Below are 22,373 nucleotides of genomic sequence, written 5' to 3'. Positions count from 1 at the left end.
CCGCTCTTTCCTGTTGACGAGGTATGATTGCTGAAGTCATACTGATTGACAGTTGGCTCCCTGCTGCCTAACTGCGGGGAGTCAGCTGTCAATCAGCATGACGCCAGCAGTCATGTCCCATTGACAGAGCAGCCTGGAAGAAGAGCTGTTCTGTTGACATTGAGCAGCTGAACTGTTGATGACCGCTCTGAGCTGGTGCTGGGAAAAGCAGACAGGTAGTTGCCTCTGTTAGCAACTACCTGGCTGTTAGTTTTAGGTTCATAGAAAGTAAAATTAATATGGTCCTGCATAAACATTTTAAAATCCCCCTTCCTTATTTGCAGTGTACTGTTACAAGTAGCAGCATGTCTATATACTCACCCTGCTCCTGTCGTACTCTTTTCTTGAAGCAGCAAAAAGTTGTGCATTGGATATGGCAATGCCACAGAATGGAAGGTACATCTGCATGACCTAGCAAAGAAAAACAAGATAACATATCACATGTCATGCCTATACAGAGACGGCTGTAGAGAAAACTTTCAATATGCTGCAGTATTTTGTATGCTACTCACATTGCCGGCACCAGTACGTACATTACTTTACATGCTACACAGCAGAACATTACAGTTAATATTGGAACCCAAGAAGTCGCCGTTGTTACCAGGACTGTGAAACTTTATAAAATGACACAGCAATACATAAAAAAGGGGTTTTCACACAATAGATATATATCACCTATTCACTAGAATGACTGTACAGAGCCCCATGTTCCTTCTCGCTGCATGACCACAGAGAGGAGAACATTGAATGCATCGGCAGCTGAGTATGAGTGCTCCACTCCATTCAAGACCATTGGGACTGACTGTCAAGAATAGTACTTGGGTGTTGCAGTCAACCCCATAGACTATGAGCAGAGCTGTAGGGCACATGCTCTACTACCACTCCATCAAGTTCCTCCACATGGCAGTCATGCTGTGAGAAGGACTCCTGTTCTAGTGACGGGTACAAGTCCTAGCAATGGGGCCCCCAGTGATCAGACATTTATCATCCATCCTGTTTCTTGTGAACAATTTTCTTTAGGATGAACCCATATCTATCAGAGATATTTGACGTATCCTGCTGATATGCTACAAATGTCCTAGATGCAGGCCCGTATTTGCCACTAGGCACCTGAGGTCTGGTGACTAAGGCAGGGGGTTGTTTGGGGTGACGCCCAAGGCAATTTTTTTGTTAAATAGAGATGCTCCTTTTGCTGCTCCTCCGGTAGCGTCTGGAGGAATCGGTGTGCTCTTCACGCTAATCATATATTGTGGTGATTCTGCTCCACCAATTAAAGCAAAGAAAACTGACAGCATAGAAGCACCGCTGGTGAAGAAGAGACATCTTCATCTGTTCTGCATCATCCACTTCATCTTGCTAGTGCACTTTTATTGTGACATTAGTACTATGTGCAAGATGGCACAATGTAAATACTGAAGAAGCTGCAGCCCTCGCACAAGCCGTGCGGACCCTTCAAACAGCTGATGCACCAAGAGTTGGACCTCCAGTGATCTAATATTGATGACCTATACTAAGGAAAGGAGATCAGTATTCTGAATCTGGAAAAACCTTTTAATGGAGACGTATTGACATTTAGTGCTCAGGGCAGTGTAACCTGTAAATACAGCCCTGCTTCCTTTGATATATGAATCAATTCCAGAACATTCTAAATATAAAACCCTCCCAAGCTTTATTTATTTTATTCTATATTTCTCTTTTCCAGCGACCTCCATCTACCCCATCTTAACACAAAGACAGAAAGAGTGAGAAAATAAGCTACATTTTGTGATAAGCTACGCAGTCTTCGGGAAGAGTCAGATGGCCGAGTAACTCAGACGGGGATCGTAATCATAACGTAAAGCTCACTCGACAGCATGTATTTCTATGCATCTGTTACACACGGGTCGAGAGAGACACCGGCCAGTCCGAGCATTGTGTTGCAATCTCCGTCCGAGTTACAGTGGGTACAGAAAGTATTCAGACCCCTTTAAATTTTTCACTCTGTTTCATTGCAGCCATTTGGTAAATTCTAAAAAGTTCACTTTTTCCTCATTAAAGTGCACTTTGCACCCCATCTTGACTGAAAAAAAAAACAAATGTAGAAATTTTTGCAAATTTATAAAAAAAAAAAAACTAAAATATCACATGGTCATAAGTATTCAGACACTTTGCTCAGACACTCATATTTAAGTCACATGCTGTCCATTTCCTTGTGATCCTCCTTGAGATGGTTCTACTCCTTCATTGGAGTCCAGCTGTGTTTAATTAAACTGATAGGACTTGATTTGGAAAGGAACACACCTGTCTATATAAGACCTCACAGTCCTATCAGTTTAATTAAACACAGCTGGACTCCAATGAAGGAGTAGAACCATCTCAAGGAGGATCACAAGGAAATGGACAGCATGTGACTTAAATATGAGTGTCTGAGCAAAGGGTCTGAATACTTATGACCATGTGATATTTCAGTTTTTCTTTTTTAATAAATTTGCAAAAATTTCTACATTTCTGTTTTTTTTCAGTCAGGATGGGGTGCAGAGTGTACTTTAATGAGAAAAAATGAACTTATTAGAATTTACCAAATGGCTGCAGTGAAACAAAGAGTGAAAAATTTAAAGGGGTCTGAATACTTTCCGTACCCACTGTATATAGCCGTCTGGCTCTTCCTTTATTCACAGTTTTATTCTTAGAGTAGGTGCACATAATATCGTTTTCCAGTGATCTTTGCCTGGAATCTGCCTGAAAAAGTGCTGCAAAAGCGCCCAAAAAATGAACATAATGTACAGCTATGTAAAAACGACATTGCTATGCATATGTCCAATCTTTTGTTACATCTTTGTAACACCTGTACATGGAACTGTCAGATCAGCTACTGGTATACTGGAACTTACAGACACTAAGAGGAGCTTTGCAGCTGCTGTTAAACAGGGACCTACAGACATTAATCGTTTTTCCCCTGAGCTGCAGTGGACTACAATTCCCAGGGACCCTTGTTTCAGTCAGATGACACAGCCTGGAAGGATAGAAGGAGAGAGAGTGGATTGGAGGAGGAGGGAGCTGGGCAGGAAGTGAAAGTGAAAGTTCAGAGGAAAGAGAGCGTGGCAGCTTGCAGTGAAAGACAGAGCGCTGTGGATTAGTATTCCTCTACGCTGCAGAGTGTTGCCGTCCCCTCTGATATACCCGTGCTGCTGGAGAGAGCGCAGCCTTGTCACCCTGTGAAGCAAGTGACATCAAGGACTCGGACAGTTCTGCCGGCACTCCCACCATATAAAGGGCTGAATCCTGCCGCCCCCAGCTGGTGTCCAGGGAAACATACGACCGTTTGAGATGCACCGTGAGTGCCCTTCTGAGACTTGTGGTTCTACCAGCGCTATTTACAGTGAGTACACTACAACCCAGACTATTGACATTAATATTCATCTAAGTGCACCAACGGTTATAATTTGCGCGCCAACATCTGCGGCAACTGGGCCCCAACGTTTGGACTGAGTTAATACAAAAAAGGGAAAACCTGCTACGTTATATTTGCAGGGTCAGGGTAGAATTAGATTGTGATATGTATATGACTTTTACAGAGCACCGTTACTTGTATTGTATGTTATTTCTTTAAATCCACCTCATTTCTGCTGCATAGCAATAAACCTGTTAAACAGTTTTACTCCTGTTCCGGGTGAGTGTGTACTGAGCTGTGGCAGGGGCTTCCCGAATCAGTCCCTGGCAGAAGATAACAGTCCTTCTGCAGTCCCAGTGAGAGCTCCAATCAGGATTCGGGTGGAGGCACAGCGCCCTAGAGAGGTGAGACCCCGCATAATACCCAGCATACCATGGTAGCCCTAAAGGGGTGTTACATCTTTTAACCGCTTCAGGGTTTGGAAACCTTTGGGTGGCTTCCACTAAGAAGCCGCTCTCTACTACATTGGAAATCACAGAGAAAAGATACCTATAACTTGCTGCAAAAAATGATGGAAAAGCAGCCAACAAAGTCGCTTTAGGAAAAAGATCACTGGCGTTTTCCTGAAGCGGTTCAGCCCAGGAAAAAACTTGGTGGCTCCGCTGCTGGAAAAAAGTCGTTCCGTACACATACCCTTAGGGGGCATTTACACTGTCCAACCACGGCCATTAAACAACTGCCAATCAGCTACATACAAGTTGATCAGCAGTTGTTTAATAGCCTGCTTAGATGGGCCAACCACACTTTCCTGTGCACAGAACGATCGTGATTGTTCTATGTGCATAGGCTGCCTTTGCACAGGTCCGGATTACACAGAACAATGTGATGCTCAAAACGATGATTTTTAAGCAAACTTAAAAATCATATCACCTTACGAGCGTTTTGCTTATTCTGCGTGTGATTGCTAAAAAACTAAAGAAGGAAAAGGACTTTTCCCCTTAGGGGTTCCAGCTCTCTGGTAGCAGCGTGGATACTCACAGGCACAGGGTTTTTATATCAAAGCAGAATAAAATTTATTGTCCTACATAAACTTTACAGCTCCAAAACGGAAACAGCTTTTCTTCAGCAAATATGAATAAACAAAACAAATCATTTTCTCTGGGTAAGACACAATACAACAAAATGGTCTCACCAACTTGGTGTCACAGGAACCTCTCAGGCTATAACAGAGTATTATCCAACTCCGTCTTTCTCCAGCCTCAGTACACTACACTCTGCTAAGCTAACCCAACTGCCTGTTATTATGGCTGTAAGACCCCGACTGGAGTATGGAAGTGACCTTTCCCACCCAGGCTCTTTTGGTGGCTCCTACATCCCGGACCTAAAATCCAGTCGGATAAAAACCATGTCAGCAACCTAGTGTTACTGGTACAGACTTCCTGGGACTTAGATTACTGAGGCCAGCCCCCTTGGTGACACATACCTGGCATCTGGGACCTTACCACCTGCTTTCTTGCACCTTAAAAAAGATCATGTCCCCCTGTGATATAACTACTGGCTCACCTGTAAAATTTAACCAAGCCTTCCACATCTGTCAGAAATTTGCTACACATTCTTTTCTTTAAACTCATTATCTATTATACCCACTAAATTATATATTCTTCTTGAATTTACAAGTTACAGTAGGTCTTATGGATTTCTGTTGCCAATGCAACGCTCAACGGAAAAAGTATTCAATTAGATTACCCCATAAAGAAAAAACTTTGAAGTGCCACAGTATTTCCATTGGGTGGTACTAACAGGATTACTTTCATTCTTTTTGGGAGTAAACTGTTTTGCAAAAGTTGCATTTGGGTAAAATCACATGTTGCATATTTGATGTGAAATTTCTTTGCAGATTTGCAAGCAAAAAATACACAGTATAATACAGTACCGTCTCAGTAGGTGAGAGTTCAACAAATCTTACCTACACCTTGCTGAAAATTTCTGCCCTGAATTTATCTGTAGATTTTAAAATCTACAACATGTCAATTCTTTGTGCAGAATCGGACAAAATATCACCTTTTGTGATGGAACGTGTGAAATCTGCACCAAATACTCCACAAAATCCGAATATAATGTGCAGCCATCCCTTACCATCCCTTGCTCATAGCTGTCAGCATGCCTGCACTAGATTCGGCAGCTAGGAGCCGGCTGCCAATCATGATGACGTCGGCAGTGACGCCCTGTTAACAGAGCAGAGTGGAAGAGAAGGAGCTGCTCTGTCGAGGTTACGTCACAGGAAATGAGAAAATCACCGTCAGGAACAGTCACATGACCAGTCTGTGGTCGCTCTGATCGCTGCATGGCAGAAGAGTTAGGTGGTTACACCTGCTTAACCACAAAGCAGTTATCACTATAGTTATCACTACATCATTGTCCACTTATACACACTATTTTGTGTCCCTCTATTAAGTTGGCAAGCCAGGGGCGGACAGACCATTGGTTCAACCTGTGCAGCTGCACAGGGGCTCAAAAAGTAAGGGGGCCCATTTCTACCTCCAAAGCAGGTGGAATTGTGCATTATGATGAGCTATGGACTGCAAAGGGTCCATATATTGTTCCTGCACAGGACCCCCTTCTGTCTTTGTCCGCCCCTATGTCAAGTTGCAGTATACATTCTATAAGAAACTTAATATAGGATGTTAAAAATGTTTAAGAAAGTTTACTGCCAAAGACGTTAACTTTCTGTACATTGGGTGAAGGTCCCACCGCTCCGTGAGCTTCCACCAGACACCGTGTGACTCATCTCCCTTCTTTCTCACTTATTATTATTTTAGCTGTCAACTTCAGCTTCACCCATTACATTTATGTTTCTTTATAATTTATGTCTGTCATTTTCATCATGATGTGAGTTCTGAAAACTGTGGTGAAACAATGATGCAAATTTCAAGGCACAGATGTTGTTTACAAGGAAAGGGAACAACTCCCCGAGGCTGGAAAAATGAAAAAGAAAAAAGTGAAAAGAACACAAGATGTTACCAAGGTCCCTTATTGGAAGAGATAAATAACGCTATAAAGTACATTTTTAAGACTTATATTTCAGAAACCAGAAGCGCAAAGGAGAGCTGTGGAGATGACTCATAGGCAGAGACGGGCTGAGCAAAAACTGTCACTGTGCACAGGCACTCTTATATGGCTGAACGCTCCTGTCATTTACATGTCACTGAGTGACTGTCACCTGACAGCGCCTCCTTTCTCTTTTATTGCCAACAGAAGCAGAAAGCTATATATGGTCAATGTTATTAAAAATAATTTCATGCAGATACTATTTTGCCCTCGTTCAGACATCAGTGATTTTTCTTCTACCCAAAAAACGGTCCGAGTTTCATCAGTGTTTCTTATCAGTGTGGATGGTATCTGAGTGACCTATAGACTGTGAAAGAGTCCCCTTGGTTAAAGGATGTTGGATGATCCAGGATGCTTCATTGGATACAGTATGATGGATACTTCCTTCTCAAAGAAGGTAATAAAAGCAGAAAAAAATATTTATATATATATTGTGGGGCCATATATGAGGGTCATTACGTGCGCTCCAGAATATGTCTGGAAACATACTGAACCCGCTGGAGAGTGTTGTAATTACAGACACAGCTGTGGTTACAGTATAAAATAAAAGTGTGGACTAGGTCAAGTTATTTGACCAAGTCAGATTTAGGAAAGCCTCATATGGGCTTTTATTTTTGGAGAGATCTGTAGGAAGGTAGTGGGATGGATTTTTCCCTCCAGCCCGTTTCTTGCAAGTGGCCCACGGCCACGATACACATTTAAACCTGCAGGGTGTGTCAGTGTTGGTTTCATGTGCAGCAGAGATGGAGGTTCTGTGTGTGTGCCTGGCTGTGTGAGGTTGAACACAGACCAGAGCCATAGATTTGGGCAGGGCCGTTATGCACCTGAGATTCCAGCAGTGGTGCAGATGTCAGAGACTTGGGCAAAGCCATTACTGCACCCAAGTTTCCTACGGTAGTGCAGGCATCCACAGTAAGAACTGGATGATAAAGCTTTGAGTTTATTTTGTAAATTGGCAAGTAAAGACTTTTTATGTTGAACTTACTTAGGTCACTGTCTCGTTATCATACTAGTGTGAAAGACGCTGCCTTACAATATATATACATATATTTATTTATTTTGTTGGAGAATAGAGACAATAATAAAATAAACTGCCCAGCAATCAGTCAAAATGCTGATTGTCCCTTCATTTTATGATCAGTAGAAAGATCAGGACCAGGACTTTAACCAATCAAATCTTATGACATGTCACAATGACATTTCAATTTTTTTTATGTGGTCCTGTCATTTAATCAAAAAAATGTAACTAAATATCTTTGAAAATCTCTGAGCTTCTGTTTTTTTTTCCATTTTAAGCTGTGCTGCTCCATTGCAGAGATATTCTCATTTGTTGCTTTTGGAGCACAGTATGTGAAATCTCTGCTTGTAGTTTAACTGGATTTTTCTTCAGAGTCTTCTCTGGGGGCGTTTGGTTTTATCTCTCCTACCTAGACACTGCCAATCATAGTTTGGCAACGTCTGAGACTGCTATGCTTCAGAACTGTGATAGGCAGCTTCAGGGAGGGAGGGGTAAAAGAGCATACCCCCAGAAAAAACTCGGAAGAAACACCCAGTTGTACTGCAAGCAGAGATTTCATATGCTGGGCTCCAAAAGCAACAAAAGTGAATATCTCAGCAATGAACTGACGCAGAGCAAAACAAAAAAAGAAACAGAATCAGGGATGCTCATTTATTTTTAAAAGATAGTTGGCTCAATTTTTTTGAGATCGTGAAAGGTCCTCTTTAAACAATACACAATATTTTAGTAGTGTTCCGTATTATTGTACAATTCTTAATGGCTTCATACTTTTCATTAATAGTATTTAATAGCTTAGCAGCAACACTGCATTATTGACCCCTATTATTTACTTCAATCGTCTTTTGCTGTGGCTTTGCGGCCAACATTTTTTTAAATTCCTTTTTATGCCATATAAAACATAGTGGCAGCTTCCAAGAGGAAGACGTCAGAAGAATGGTCAGGTCAATTCTTTTAGCCACGTCACAGCTTTCGAAGCCTGAAGAGGATAAAACAAGTGACAAAAAATGTAATATATGAACAGGTTGTTTTTACATTTGGTCATTCTTTTTGCCATTTTTTAAAGCCTTTTCAGGTGGGTTCCATGAAAAAATGAAGTTGTGAGCCTGAATCCTAGTTTTCTTTTCCGAAGTTCAAATATCTTTTCTACAGCTTATCCATTTTCTTGCAGACTTGTCACCGAGTAAATTTCACTCATTGCAACATGTAGGGTGAAATATTTGTCAAAAAAATCTGTATTAAAATTTGCAAATTTTGACACATATTTTTGTCTATCCTCTCTTAGTTCTCCTTCTGGCTATCAGCAGGCGTATTATTACTTACTGATATATTACTCGATACAAAATTATTACCATATGTTACTTATATACTAAATGAATGGGAAAGAATTACCCAAAACTTAGATTTTACTTTAAATTATGCCTAAATTATAGTTTTTTTTCACATATGAAAATTTTTCACCTGCTGTGCTGGGTTTATAAAAGACATTAATTATGTACATTTAAGGGAATATATTTGCATGCATATCTGCATTTAAAGCCTTTCTTTCTAAAATCACACTGAGAGAGTAATGTAATCCTGTTCTTCTAGAAGAAAACGAGTACTGCACCCTATAAACAGGGAAAATAAAAGCCAATTTCAGAGCTTAGGCACCTAAGGATATGCTGCAGGGCGATTTATAATGAAAGTACAGAGCAAAGTGATTTTTTTTCTATTGTTCACAGAAAATGGTGTTTTGTTCAATTTTTCTTAAACAAATTGGCGATTTGTAGTTTGGAATAGTTGTGTCACTGGTTTAGAAAAAGTTGCTGAGCGCCATCAGTCCATTATAGCTGGTGATACATAATAAGAACGGCCAAGGAAGCTAGAAATGCCACTTGTCAACCAGGAACAGTATTAAGAAAACCTTTGCCCCATGGAGTGTAATTGAGTGCTACAACATCACTGGGTCAACATGGAGAGTCAATGGATCACCAATGGCAGGATGGCATCATTGATTAAAGAAGTACTCCTTCTCCCATCAAAGTTTTTTTTCCCTTAATATATTGCAGTCATCATATTATATAGCACTGTGTACTTACAATTGCTCATTTTGCCTTTCTACCCAACTAATTCTTCTCTTTTCCATTAGGTCTATGACATCACGTGATTAAAAACTGCCTAGCTGAAACCTTCTCAGCTCTATGTGGAAACGGGGGGTCAATTTTTTCTGCACAAGTCAAGAGTCACTGCAAAAGTCTATGGCGGGGGGGAAGAGGCAGCAACTGGGTGAGAAGTTGAAAAAGGGAATGAGTCATGAAGGGACAAGAGAATTCCTGTTTCTACATAGAGTAGAGGAAAGAGAATAATTAACTGGGTAGAAAGGCAAAATGAACAATTGTAAGTACACATTGCTATATAATATGAAGTTTGCAATATATTAATATGATAAAAACTTTGATGGGAGGAGTGCTTCTTTAAAGAGGTTTCCCCACGAACAAAGTTAATTTTAAAGTTGATTTTAATCAATAGATCTTGGAATAATAATTTCCACAATTGGATGTGTTTAACCCCTTAAAAGCCCAAGACGTACTAATACGTACCTGCGCCATGGGCTTTAAGAGCCAGGTACGTATTAGTACGTCCTGTTGATTTCGCCCGCACACAGGCTGTGCGGGCGTTATACCCGCCGGGTGTCAGCTGATTGTCACAGCTGACACCCGGTGCTATGTGCTGGGAGCGGTCCCGCACCGCTCCTGGCACATTAACCCCCGCAATGCTGAGATCGAAGTCGATCGCAGCATTGTGGGAGCAAGGCGAGGTGATCGCGATACTCACCTCTCCAACGCTGTCTGCCGCGGCTTCCCGCATGTTGCCATGATGATCCGATATCGTCATGACAACATCCGGGTCACCAGACAGCAGGAAGATACTTTGGTCATGCGTAGTGGATGACCAAACTATCTTCTGCATCTGCAGCGCTGACAGCCTGTATAGCACAGGGATGGTGCTCCATCCCTATGCTATACAAGCAATCAGGGTAAAAAAAAGTGAAAGTCCCATAGTGGGACAAAGTGTAAAAGTAAAAAAAATGTTAAAAAATGGGGGAAAAAGAAAAAAATTGTAAAAATATAAAAAATAAATAAATAAATAATAATCAACCAAAAATAAAAATATAATGTACCCATCAATAAATATTATTATGAAAAAAAACAAAACAATAAAAGTACTGTACATATATTTGGTATCGCTGCGTCCATAACGATCTGACCTATAAAACTGTCCCACTAATGAACACGGTAAAAAAAAATTAAAAAAAATAAATAAAAAAAATGTAATAACACGCGATCAAAAAGACGAATATAAATAAAAATGGTACAGCTGAAAACGTCATTTTGTCCCGCAAAAAACAAGCCGACATACAGCTCTATCAGCCGAAAAATAAAAAAGTTATAGCTCTCAGAATAAAGCGATCCAAAAAAATATTTTTTTCTATAAAATAGCTTTTATTGTGTAAAAGCGCCAAAACATAGAAAAACTATATAAATGTGGTACCGCTGTAAACGGACTGACCCAAAGAATAAAGCTACCTTATCAATTTTACCACACGTGGAACAGCATAAAAATTTTTTTTTTAAAAAAAAAACAAAACAAACAATTCCTGAATTGTTGTTTTTTGTTTATTCTGCCTCCCAAAAATCGGAATCGAAAGTAATCAAAAAATGTCACGTGCCTTAAAATGGTACCAATAAAAACGTCAACTTGTCCCGCAAAAAACAAGCCGTTACATGACGGCCGAAATATGGAAAAATTATAGTTCTCAAAATATGGCGATGCAAAAACTAGATTTTAAAAAAAAATGCGTCTTTTAGTGTGTGACAGCTGTCAATCATAAAAACGCGATATGATTCTGGTATCGCAACGACCCGAAGAATAAAGTCGTCTAATCAGTTATACCGCACGAGGAATGACGTAAAAAATAAACTCTAGGGTTAGAGTTAGGGTTGTGCTAGGGTTAGGGTTAGCGTTGGGGTTAGGGTTGGGCTAGGTTTGGGATTAGGATTGGGCTAGGGTTAGGGTAGGGCTAGGGTTAGGCTAGGGTTAGGGTTGGGATTAGGATTGGGCTAGGGTTGGGGTTGGGGTTAGGGTTGGGCTAGGGTTGGGGTTAGGGTTGGGCTAGGGTTGGGGTTGGGCTAGGGTTGGGGTTAGGGCTGGGCTACGGTTAGGGTTGGGCTAGGGTTAGGGTTGGGGTTGTATTAGGGTTGGGGTTAGGGTTGGGATTTTTTCAAAAGTAAAATAAAAAAAGATGACGATATGGCGACTAGTGTTGAGCGCAAGTGCTCGCTACTTGAGTTTGCATCGGGTGCTCGGGTATGCACTGAGTATCACGGGTGCTCTAGTGACATGCTCGAGTCTCCGCCACATATGTTTCGCGGCCAAAAAAACCTTGCGGGGATTGCCTGCCATGCATGAGCGATCCCCGCATGTTTTTTTGGGGTGTCTAATAACCGTGAAACATGCGGGCGGGGACTCGAGCATGTTACTTGAGCACCCGCGATACTTGGTGCATACTCGAGTACCCAATGCAAACTCAAGTAGTGAGCACTTGCGCTCAAGACAAATGACAACTTATTCAATATGATGACCTAATGTTATCAAATTCTGTGTCGTACCCCAAGGTTCAAAATGTTCACTATAGCCCTTGATAAAATTTTTGAGGGGTGTAGTTTCAAAAATGGGGTCACTTGTGTTTTTTTTTCACTATTTAGGCACATCAGGGGCTCTCCAAACGCAACATGGCGTCCGCTCTCAATTCCAGCCAATTTTGCGTTCAAACAGTCACACAGTGCTCTTTCCCTTCTGAACTCAGCTGTGCGCCCAAACACTCTATTTTCCCCACATATGGGGTATTGGCGTACTCAGGAGAAATTGAACAAAAGTTTTTGGGGTCCATTTTCTCCTCTTACTGTTGTGAAAATAAAAAATTTGGGGCTAAAACATCATTTTTGTGGAAAAAGTTTGATTTTTTTATTTTCACGGCTCCATGTTATAAACTTCTGTAAAGCACTTGGGGGGTTCAGGGTGCACATCACACATCTAGATAAGTTCCCTGAGGGGTCTAGTTTCCAAAATGGTGTCACTTGTGGGGGGTTTCAACTGGTTAGGCACATCAGGGGCTCCCCAAACGCAACATGGCGTCCGCTAATTATGCAAGCAAATTTTACATTCAAAAAGTCAAATGGTGCTCCTTCCCTTCCGAGCCCTGCCATGCGCCCAAACAGTGTTTTTTCCCCACATATGGGGTATCAGGGTGCTCAGGGGAAATTTCACAACAAATTTTGGGGTCCATTTTTTCCTGTTACCCCTGCGAAAATAAAAAAAATTGAGTCTAAAGTAACATTTTTGTGAAAAAAGTTAAATGATAATTTTTTTCTTCCACATTCCAAAAATTCCTGTGAAGCACCTGAAGGGTTAATAAAGTTCTTGAATGTGGTTTTGAGCACCTTGCGGGGTGCAGTTTTTAGAATGGTGTCACTTTTGGGTATTTTCTGTCATAAAGACCCCTCAAAGTGACTTCAAATGTGATGTGGTCCCTAAAAAATGGTTTTGTCAATTTTGTTGGAAAAATGAGAAATCGCTGGTCAACTTTTAACCCTTATAGCTCCCCAATAAAAAAAAATGTTGGTTCCAAAATTGTGCTGATATAAAGTAGACATGTGGGAAATGTTATTTATTAACTATTTTGTGACATATCTCTCTGATTTAAGGGCAAAAAAATTTCAAACTTTGAAAATTACAAAATTTTCTAAATTCTCGCCAAATTTCCATTTTTTTCACAAATGAACGCAAGTGATATCAAAGAAATTTTACCACTATCATGAAGTACAATATGTCACGAAAAAACAATCTCAGAATCAGGGGGATCTGTTAAAGCGTTCTAGAGTAATTACCTCATAAAGTGACAGTGGTCAGAATTGTAAAAATTGGCCCGGTCATTAACGTGCAAACCACCTTGGGTTGTAAAGGGGTTAAATAAAATGTTCCTGTGCTGAGATAATCTTATAAATGTGCCCCTGCTGTGTACTGTGTAATGGCTGTGTCTGACCATACAGGGACATGGTCTGATCATACCACAGCTCCTGGGCAGGGGAGGAAACAGAAGGGTATACAGACATTACAGCAGGGGATCACAGCTTATTCTTTTTGTGAGGTAAAGCATTTCTCTGCCTGTTTTTAAAAAATGTTTTACCTCAAAGAAATAATTATTTGCAGTCCCCTGCTGTAATATCTGTACACTTTCTAACTTCCTCCCCTGCCCATGTACTTTCCTTTCCATGTGCTTTCCTCGTTTATAGCCTGTTTTTTGCCCTCCAAGATACTTTCTCCCCTCTCCACAGGACATTTGGATACAATTCTCTTCCTGCTCCTATCACTAAGTATTTTAGAAGGAAGGAGGAAAGCAGAAATCCACCAGAACTGATCAGAAGATCTAGAGGATTTGTAACATTTCTCCAAAAGCTAAAGAAAGGACTTACAGACTCTCTGCAGCTGCAAAATGGTAGAATCTTTTTAATGAAAACCATTCAGAAAGTAACTAAAATTTTATTTAAAAAAAATCAAACAAACAGTAATAAAAAGTTTGTGCAAATGTATACATAGCATTTAAATTAACTTTAGCTTTGATTATTAGGGATTTTAATGTCCCAATTTAGACTATTATTTTACTATTATTATGCTATCATAGGGTTCTCTTTCTGTTTAATGCCGAGATCTTTTCTATTGATCCAAAGATGTAAGACAAGCACAACGTGGTGCAAACTGAACACAAACTTATAGGCGCCCAATGGGAACTGTATGAGGGTGTTTGCTCCCTCTAGTGGCAGTCCTGGGCAAAATGTATTTAATTTAACAAATTTGTATTTGCACCACATACATTAATAGACAACTTCATGTCTCTTTTCCTTTTTTTTCAGCGTGATGTAAAATCAATATGCCCTAAAGAGCTGTATAAACAATGCTGTGACCACACTTCCTGCACTGCAGTCGGTTAAGTTGGTGTGATTACATCTGAAAAAGACAAAGATGGTTAAAAAGGCTTGTCTCACAGTGAAATATTTATTAGCTCAGTTAGATAATATAATTAATTTTTTCCTTTTGACCTAACCTTAGGTGATCAGTATTAGATCAGTGGAAGTCTAATATCCAGCCTCAGCTGGTGCTGTAAATAGCTGATCGGGTTGGGGTGGGGGGTGTCGGACCCCCACTGATCTGATATTGATGACCTTATCTTAAAGATAGGTCATTAATATCAATATGGTGGAAAGCCCCTTTAAGCACTGCCTCAATTGTGTTTTGCTCACTCTTTTTCAGAGAGGACTACTGCAAGAAACCAGACTGTGTTGTTCTGTATACAATGCACATCGCCTTTTATTGATGCTCCAGTAAAAGTACGCTTAATTTTTCTGGGTTCACAGCTTAGTTAATGCAGCTGTTCCTATGGAGTCAATCATGGTTTACTATGTGCAAGACAACTAGTTCCATCATTTATGACCTGAGGACAGTTTTGTCTTGTGCCTGGGTCCTGCCAGTGGTGGTCCTGTTTGATTGCAGCCAGGTATATGAACTAATGCAGTTTCCGGACTCTGCTTATTTTCTACCCCCTTGCATTTGTCTGCCGATATTTGTTTTTCTACATCAGAATAAGTTTTTAATGTTGCAGATTATCTACAACATTTCTGCACTTATTAGCTACATTAAAGAAGCACTCCTCCTCCCATCAAAGTTTTTATCTTCTTAATATATTGCATCATATTAAATGTCACTGTGCACTTACAATTGCTCATTTTGCTTTTCTACTCAGTTAATTATTCTCTTTTCTCTGCTCTGTGTAGAAACAGGAAGATTATTTTCCTAGCATAAATCATTCCCCTCTTCAACTTCTGATCCAGCTGCTTCCTCCTTCCTCATGCCAGAGACTTTTGCAGTGACTCATGATTCATGTGGAGAAAATAGACTTCCTGTTTCTCCATAGAGCTTAGAAGGATTCTTCTAGTCAGTTTTTAATCACGTGATGTCATAGACCTAATGGAAAAGAGAAGAATTAGCTGGATAGAAGGGCAAAACGAGCAATTGTAAGTACACGGTGCTATATAATATGATGACTGCAATATATTAAGAGGATAAAAACTTTGATGGGAGGAGGAGGAGGGCTTCTTTAAGTTACTTGTGATTTTTTTTGTTTGCTTTGTTTTTATTACTGTGTTTTGAGGTTTTTTTTTGTCTTTTTTTGTCTCTTTTTAATATGTCATGTTTTCTTTTTGATACTTTCTGGTATTTGGCTTTAGAAAAAATGTTATTGACGCAATCATGTGCGGATTACATGCGGTTTTAGTTCTTCTCCGCAGAGGAAATGCACTAAATGCATACGCTTTTTTTATGTGTTGAATTTCTGCATCTATTGCAATTCTATGGGGAAAATGCGAACAAAAAACTCAGGGTACCTGCCAGGGAAATTGCCATGCTGTGGATGAGATTTCTATAAACCCTATTCACTTTTCTGGAACTATAAGACGTTGTCTTATTTGCGCAGTGTAAATACTTAGCTTCAAAAACTCTCCATGGGAACTTAACCTGGCTTATTTCTTTTCTTACTTGTGCTTTGAATATCATGTCTTGAACTTTTAGTTATTCTAAATTGGCTGTTAGGCCTCATTCAGACATCAGTGATTTTTTTAAATGCAAAAAAAAAGAAAAGGCCCAATTTTTACTAAGTTTTTGGTCACTGTCAATCTTTAACATCAGTGATTTTTATTGTGTAAGAAAAAAATAAAAAATTGCAACATTTCTTCGACCCATTGCAATGTTGAAAACGGACAGCTCACAGATGGCGTCTCGGTGCTGTCCATGAATTTCGCGGGTTCATTGACTTGTATGGGTGCTTTTTAATCCTTGCCTCTCGATATAGCTGCTACCTACTTGCTATCAAGTCCCTGCTTTTCTTTTGACTCCCCCTGAGAACGTCCACCTAAGGTGTCCAGTGTTGGTGAAAAGAGATGTCATTTAATGCAGCAGCTCTTGTGGGCAGGTGTAAATTAGAAGGAATCACTCTGCACCCATGTAAAAAGAAAATATCCAGAGTTTGTACTGAGCACGTGTGACCACCAGCACTGGACATAAGTGGATGTTCTGAGAAAAAAATCAAAAGGACACAAGACGGCGCCATATCAAGTGTGTAAACACTATATCTAGACACAGGAGCATTTTAGAAAAGGATTTCAATTTAAATATTTTTCGAATCTAACTGTCACAGGTTTACCACGACAGAGAGGAGCCAGAAGACCGCAGCGTCTGAGTTTACGTACTCCTGCACTGAATAGAAGCACTTCTCCCTCTTATTAAATGGTGCTGGTTTCTTTCAGCAGGGCAGGAGATAAACTGCTCAGCTTTGAGTCTCTGTAACTTCCTTCTTGGAAGTTATCAGCGGTACAGTATCAGACACTCCCCTCTCCTATATAGGCTTTGCTCTGGCAATCCGGATTGCCAGTACTAAGTCTTGTACTGCCTGGTGAGGAGTGGAGGATTCAGTGTTCGGTAGAGGCATTTAAGGACAGCTGTTCTGTGACTGTTGCTTGGTGTTTTGGTTGTGTGCATAGTCCCTTCCTCCTCTATTTTTGTTTACTTTCCTAATCCCTTCGGTGTTTACCCTCTGTTGGATGTGAGTTCAAATTTTGTATGTTTGGTATTTTCATTTATTCCTGTACATCCTTTCCTTGTTTGTCTGATTTGTGTATTTACATACACTATTCCTCCTTACTTCCCTGGGTGGAGGAGGGGACAGATAAGGGCTGATTCAGAAGTACAGCAAGGTATGTGGCCCCAGCATCTTCACCATTAGAAGTAATTTGAGGAGCAGGGATAGCTAGGGTGCCCCTAGCGTTAGAGACAGGGTAGGAGCCCCTGGTCCAGGGTTATCAGACAGCAGTATTGTGACACTAACCGTCTAATTGATCTTTTATTTGTGTGACTACCCCTTTAATATCTACCTCAATAGTATAATGTATTACATTACAATAAAAAAAAGAGAAGAAACCTGCAAAAAGTCAGAAAATCATTGCGCTGATGTGGATCACGGTCTGCATAATGTTCTTATATGGGGTGTGTACAAGGCAATGCCTTACTGCAAGGTAAAAATTAAAAGTGAAAAAATATATACCTGGCATAAAACTAAATTGCATGCGGACCAGCATCCAGTACCCCCGTGTGTTTTTACAGTACTCTTATTGTTTACTGAATTCCAATGGAGACATAAAAATAATTTGACCTAATCAGCCAAATGCCTTTTAGAACCTGTGTGCGTTTCTTCTGCCAGCTTCATCTTTCACGGGACAAACTCTGCCAAGTTAGGTTTGACAAACTGTTCTTTCATTGTCTTTAATGTCTTCCATGACAGAAGCAATTTCCGTTTATTCGAGCTTTCCTACCTCATGTTAGTAACATCTCGCGCAACTGTACCGCGTCTACCAACACAAGTGGTAGGGGAAGACTAAAGCATTGTTGGGCTTCATCGTGATATTCACCTAAGCTCCATATCACATACATACACTCAACATTACAATTGCAACACCAAGAGAGAAAAGTGGTGGAATTATGGAAATCACAGGATGGATAGACATGTTACTGATCTACAAATGATAAAAGTGGAGATATTTTCAAAACATCTCTATTTATTCAGTACCGAGAGTGAGCGCCGCATGCAGAAATCCCGGCACTTACAGTCTTGGCTGCTATCAATGAGGTTATTAATGATTGATTATATAGAAAAAGCCAGCTCACCATCTGATGGAATCCAGCATGCACGGACAATACTCTGACAGGCAAAATTGAAGTAAATAGAAGGAAAAGGAGTCCAGCTTCTGGTGAAATCCATAAAAATCCTCTTTATTTCACAGTATTAAAATTCCATATACAAAAAGTGGGGAGCACAGAAACACACGGTGACGCGTTTCAAACGCAAACAGCGTTCTTTCTCAAAGCCAGATTTAAGAAAGAAAGCAGTTTGCGTTCGAAACGCATCGCCATGTGTTTCCGTGCTCCCCACTTTTTGCATATGGAATTTTAATACTGTGAAATAAAGAGGATTTTTATGGATTTCGCCAGAAGCTGGACTCCTTTTACTGTTATTAATGGTTGTCTGAGGAATGTTCTGCCGGGCTGTACTTGAGGACACAAATCATCAAGATCCGCTGCTGGCAGCTGCCTATGTAGTTACCGACCAATGATGTGCTCGATGGAAAACAAGGTCGGAGATGCTACAGGCCATGTTAGCAGGTTTAGGCCACATAGGCTACTCACAGAAAGAGCGACATGCAGCCTGTTAATGTCATGTTGTTACGATACTCGCGTAGTACTGCTGGAAACCAATGGCCGAAGGAGCATAATCAGGAAGAGCAAGCAGTAGCAGAAGTTCTTGGAGTTAGCAAAAGAAATTGTAGGAAACAATCCATAGATGAATGAGAACCGTTTGGATAAGAATGTTCAGGAGCTGGAAACTGGAACTAGGATAATAGCTAGACACAATACTCAAGCAATGAATGAGAGATCCATGCGGCTGTAAGTAGGCCCAAACAGGAAACAAGATGGATCCCACAGGTTCAGAATCTGCCATCTTAGTAAAGGGCAGTGAAGAACACAACAGCAGTCTCCAGTGATAAAGAGTGGGATTGCAGCACAATTATTGAGGTAAAGAATAGCAGCCACTAGTAGTCAAACTGTAGAAGGACAACAGGAATTCTGACATTACTCCCCCCTTTCAACAGCGGCCTCCGGACGATGCTTGGCTTGGTTTATGTGGGTCGAGGAGTCTTGATATTTTCAAAAGGTTCCCAGGAGTTATCTTCAGGGCCATACCCTTGCCACTTTATTAAGTACTGCAACTTGTTTCTGAATATTCTGGAATCCAGGACCTTTTCAACTGTGTAATGTTCTTGCCCATCCACTTCAATATTATCAGGAGGAGGTAGACGACACCCTGGAAAAGGATTTGGAACAAATGGCTTTACCAAGGAAACATGGAACACTGGATCTATCTTCATTGTTCTGGGCAGTTGAAGGCGAAGCGCTACTGAGCTAACTTGTCCAATTATTTTAAAAGGACCAATAAATTGTTGACCCAGTTATGGTGAGGGTATACGGAGTTTAAAATTCTTGGCGGAAATCCATACTTCATCAGCCACTTGGAAGCTTGGAGAAGGTCTGCGACATTTATCTGCTGCTTCCTTATATTTCTCCTGGGCAATTCTTAAAGTGTCTTTTAGTATTTCCAGGTTCTGTTTCAGGGATTGTATTCTGTCGGTGACAGCAGGGATAGGGATTTCTCTTGGAAAATTAGAAAGGATACTTGGATTGTACCCAGAATTTACAAAGAATGGTGTTTGTTTGGTCAAAGCATTTTGAGAATTGTTGTATGAAAATTCTGCCATAGGAAGCAAATCAACCCAGTCATCCTGGAGATGACAAATGTAGCATCTGAGTTATTGCTCTAAGGTTTGGTTTGTGTGTTTGACCATTAGATTGGGCATGGAATCCAGAAGATAAACTGACATCAATGTCCAATGCTGCACAAAAATTCTTCCAGAATCTCAATGTAAATTGTGTTCCACGATCAGAGACGACTTTGTCTGGAACCCCATGAAGACGAAACACATTCTGAATTACAAGATTAGCAGTCTCTTTAGCAGAAGGTAAACCAGTGCAGGGGATAAAATGTGCTGCTTTTGTGACTCGGTCCACCACTACTAGCATTGAACTCTTTCCCTTTGTAACTGGTAGTTCCACAAAAAAGTCCATAGATATAGAGCCTCAAGGACGAGATGAAATTTTCAGAGGCTGCAATAGTCCCATTGGTGAGGTGTTTCATGGCAAAGGTGCTACAAGAAGATACATATTGTTTAACATTTTTTTGGCAATTGGGCCACCAAAAGAAACGAGACAGAAATTCTTGTATTTTTTAAATTCCTTTGTGTCCTGCTAACTTGGAGTCATGGATTAGTTTTAATACTTTAAGTCTCACAGTTTCTGTAACATAGACGCAATGATTATGAGTCCATACTTTATTTTGAAAGGTAAGAGATATATAATTTGGTGGATGCAGAAGAATTGGGTCTGTCTCGTATGCTTCCCGTATATCTTCCAGTAAGTTTGTGTTATGGATCACTCCCAGGAAGTTGGACTCAGGCAGAATAGTTGTTGGTGGTGCTGCTGTAGAAGGATCTTGTTACTATACTGGCGTAGTACTGCGGGAAACCAGTGGCCGAAGGAGAACAAGCAGGAACAGCAAGTGGTAGTAGAAGTTCTTTAATAAAGCAAAGGAGTTACAGGAAACAACCCGTAGATGAATGAGAACAGTCTGGGTAAGAATGTTTAGGAGCTGGATACTGAAACTAGGCTAACAGCTAGACAAAATACTCAAGCAATGAGTGAGAGATCCATGTGGCTTTAAGTAGGCCCAAACAGGAAACAAGATGGATTCCACAGGTTCATAATCTGACATATTAGTAAAGGGCAATTGCAGAACACAACAGCAGACTCCAGTGGTAAGGAGTGGGATTGAAGCACAATTATTAAGGTGAACAATAGCATCCACTAGTGGTCAAACTGTAGAAGGACAACAGGAATTCTGACATATATTGAAAAATGTCTCCTCGAACACTTTGGAAAAATAGTTGTACCACTGTATCCACAACCAGATCAATGTTAAGCCGAGCTGCTAGTGTACCTGAAATGAAAACTAGAGAAGTCCAGCTAGCATACATTATGCCACCCCACACCATAATCCCGGGAGTAGGGCCAAGGAGACATTCAGTTTTAAAAGGTCTTTTCATGGTATTGCCCAGGTGGTCTCCAGACCAATCTCCAGTTATGATTCCATTCTAGACAAAAGCAGAACTCATTGTTGAAGACAATAGACCGCCATTCCATCTGGAGTGCATGTGGACAATGCCATGAAGACACCTTCACGAGAGAACATCACTAAAGTGTCAATTTATTAAAAAATGCTGCGTCATTTGATGTCTAATCTAGGATAACTCAACAATTAGTGAGTTAATGGGGGACTTTCTTTTTTTTTCTTACTTTTGCATCATATTGATACTGTATGTTGCTTGATGAAAATGTGTTCTGTTGCTCTGATATAAATCCAACAGCGTTGGTTTCTGTGTCAATATAATCAATTTATAAACTTCTTGACTATTTTATTAACTATCTGTTCCTTTGTATCTTTGGTGACGCAGTTCTCACATGTGGGTATAGGGGGTATCTCGTGCGGGGTGTGGGGGTTGTTATTTTTGTTTACTTGTTTGTATTTTTTGAAAACGTTAATAAAAACTACTTGATAAAGAAATGCTGCATCAGCAGAAGTTGCTCTAATGCATTAGAAATGTAATAAAAGTTATCGACCATTTCACCCAAAGCCTGCAGAAACGCTTGGTCATGCCTTCCTCATACCCAGCAAGAAGTTAAAATTACTTTTGGTGCATATTCCATTCTAATAACTGAAACTGTCCTGATTCTTATTGACGCGCCCCCTGGGCCATGTTGTTAGGGATACCCGGAGCCGGATCAGATGGGGGTTGTAGTCTCCGAGTGGCTGTGACCCGGTCCGTGCCCAGGGTGTCAAACTCAGTGTGCGGCGGTCCTTGCAGATGTTCTTAGTGTCGACTACGCCACCCGTTGATTTGCGGTCAAAAGGCCGCCGCTGCAGAATGGTCCGCTGAGGCTGGTGGTGTGTGTGCAGCTGTGGTAGTATAACCCCCAACGGGAGGGGTATAGCCTCAGGGGGTCAGACGTGGAGGATGGTGGTTGTGA

The 22,373-nt window shown here is 40.6% G+C and overlaps 1 protein-coding gene across 1 annotated transcript in view; it reads right to left on the bottom strand.

The window, feature by feature from the left end:
- Positions 1 to 22,373, bottom strand: part of PDE11A (phosphodiesterase 11A) — a 921,640-nt gene that overhangs the window by 469,976 nt on the left and 429,291 nt on the right. Inside the window, exon 3 of the mRNA XM_073646878.1 lies at positions 361 to 450. Coding sequence (XP_073502979.1) covers positions 361 to 450 — 90 coding nt within the window. The remainder of the gene's footprint in view (positions 1 to 360; positions 451 to 22,373) is intronic.

The sequence above is a fragment of the Phyllobates terribilis genome, unplaced genomic scaffold, assembly GCF_046119375.1.
Source record: "Phyllobates terribilis strain yellow unplaced genomic scaffold, ASM4611937v1 Scaffold_9__5_contigs__length_417890890, whole genome shotgun sequence".
NCBI lineage: Eukaryota > Metazoa > Chordata > Amphibia > Anura > Dendrobatidae > Phyllobates > Phyllobates terribilis.
The sequence above is the reverse complement of the archived record's forward strand: the minus strand, read 5'-3'. Positions and strand labels throughout refer to the sequence as shown.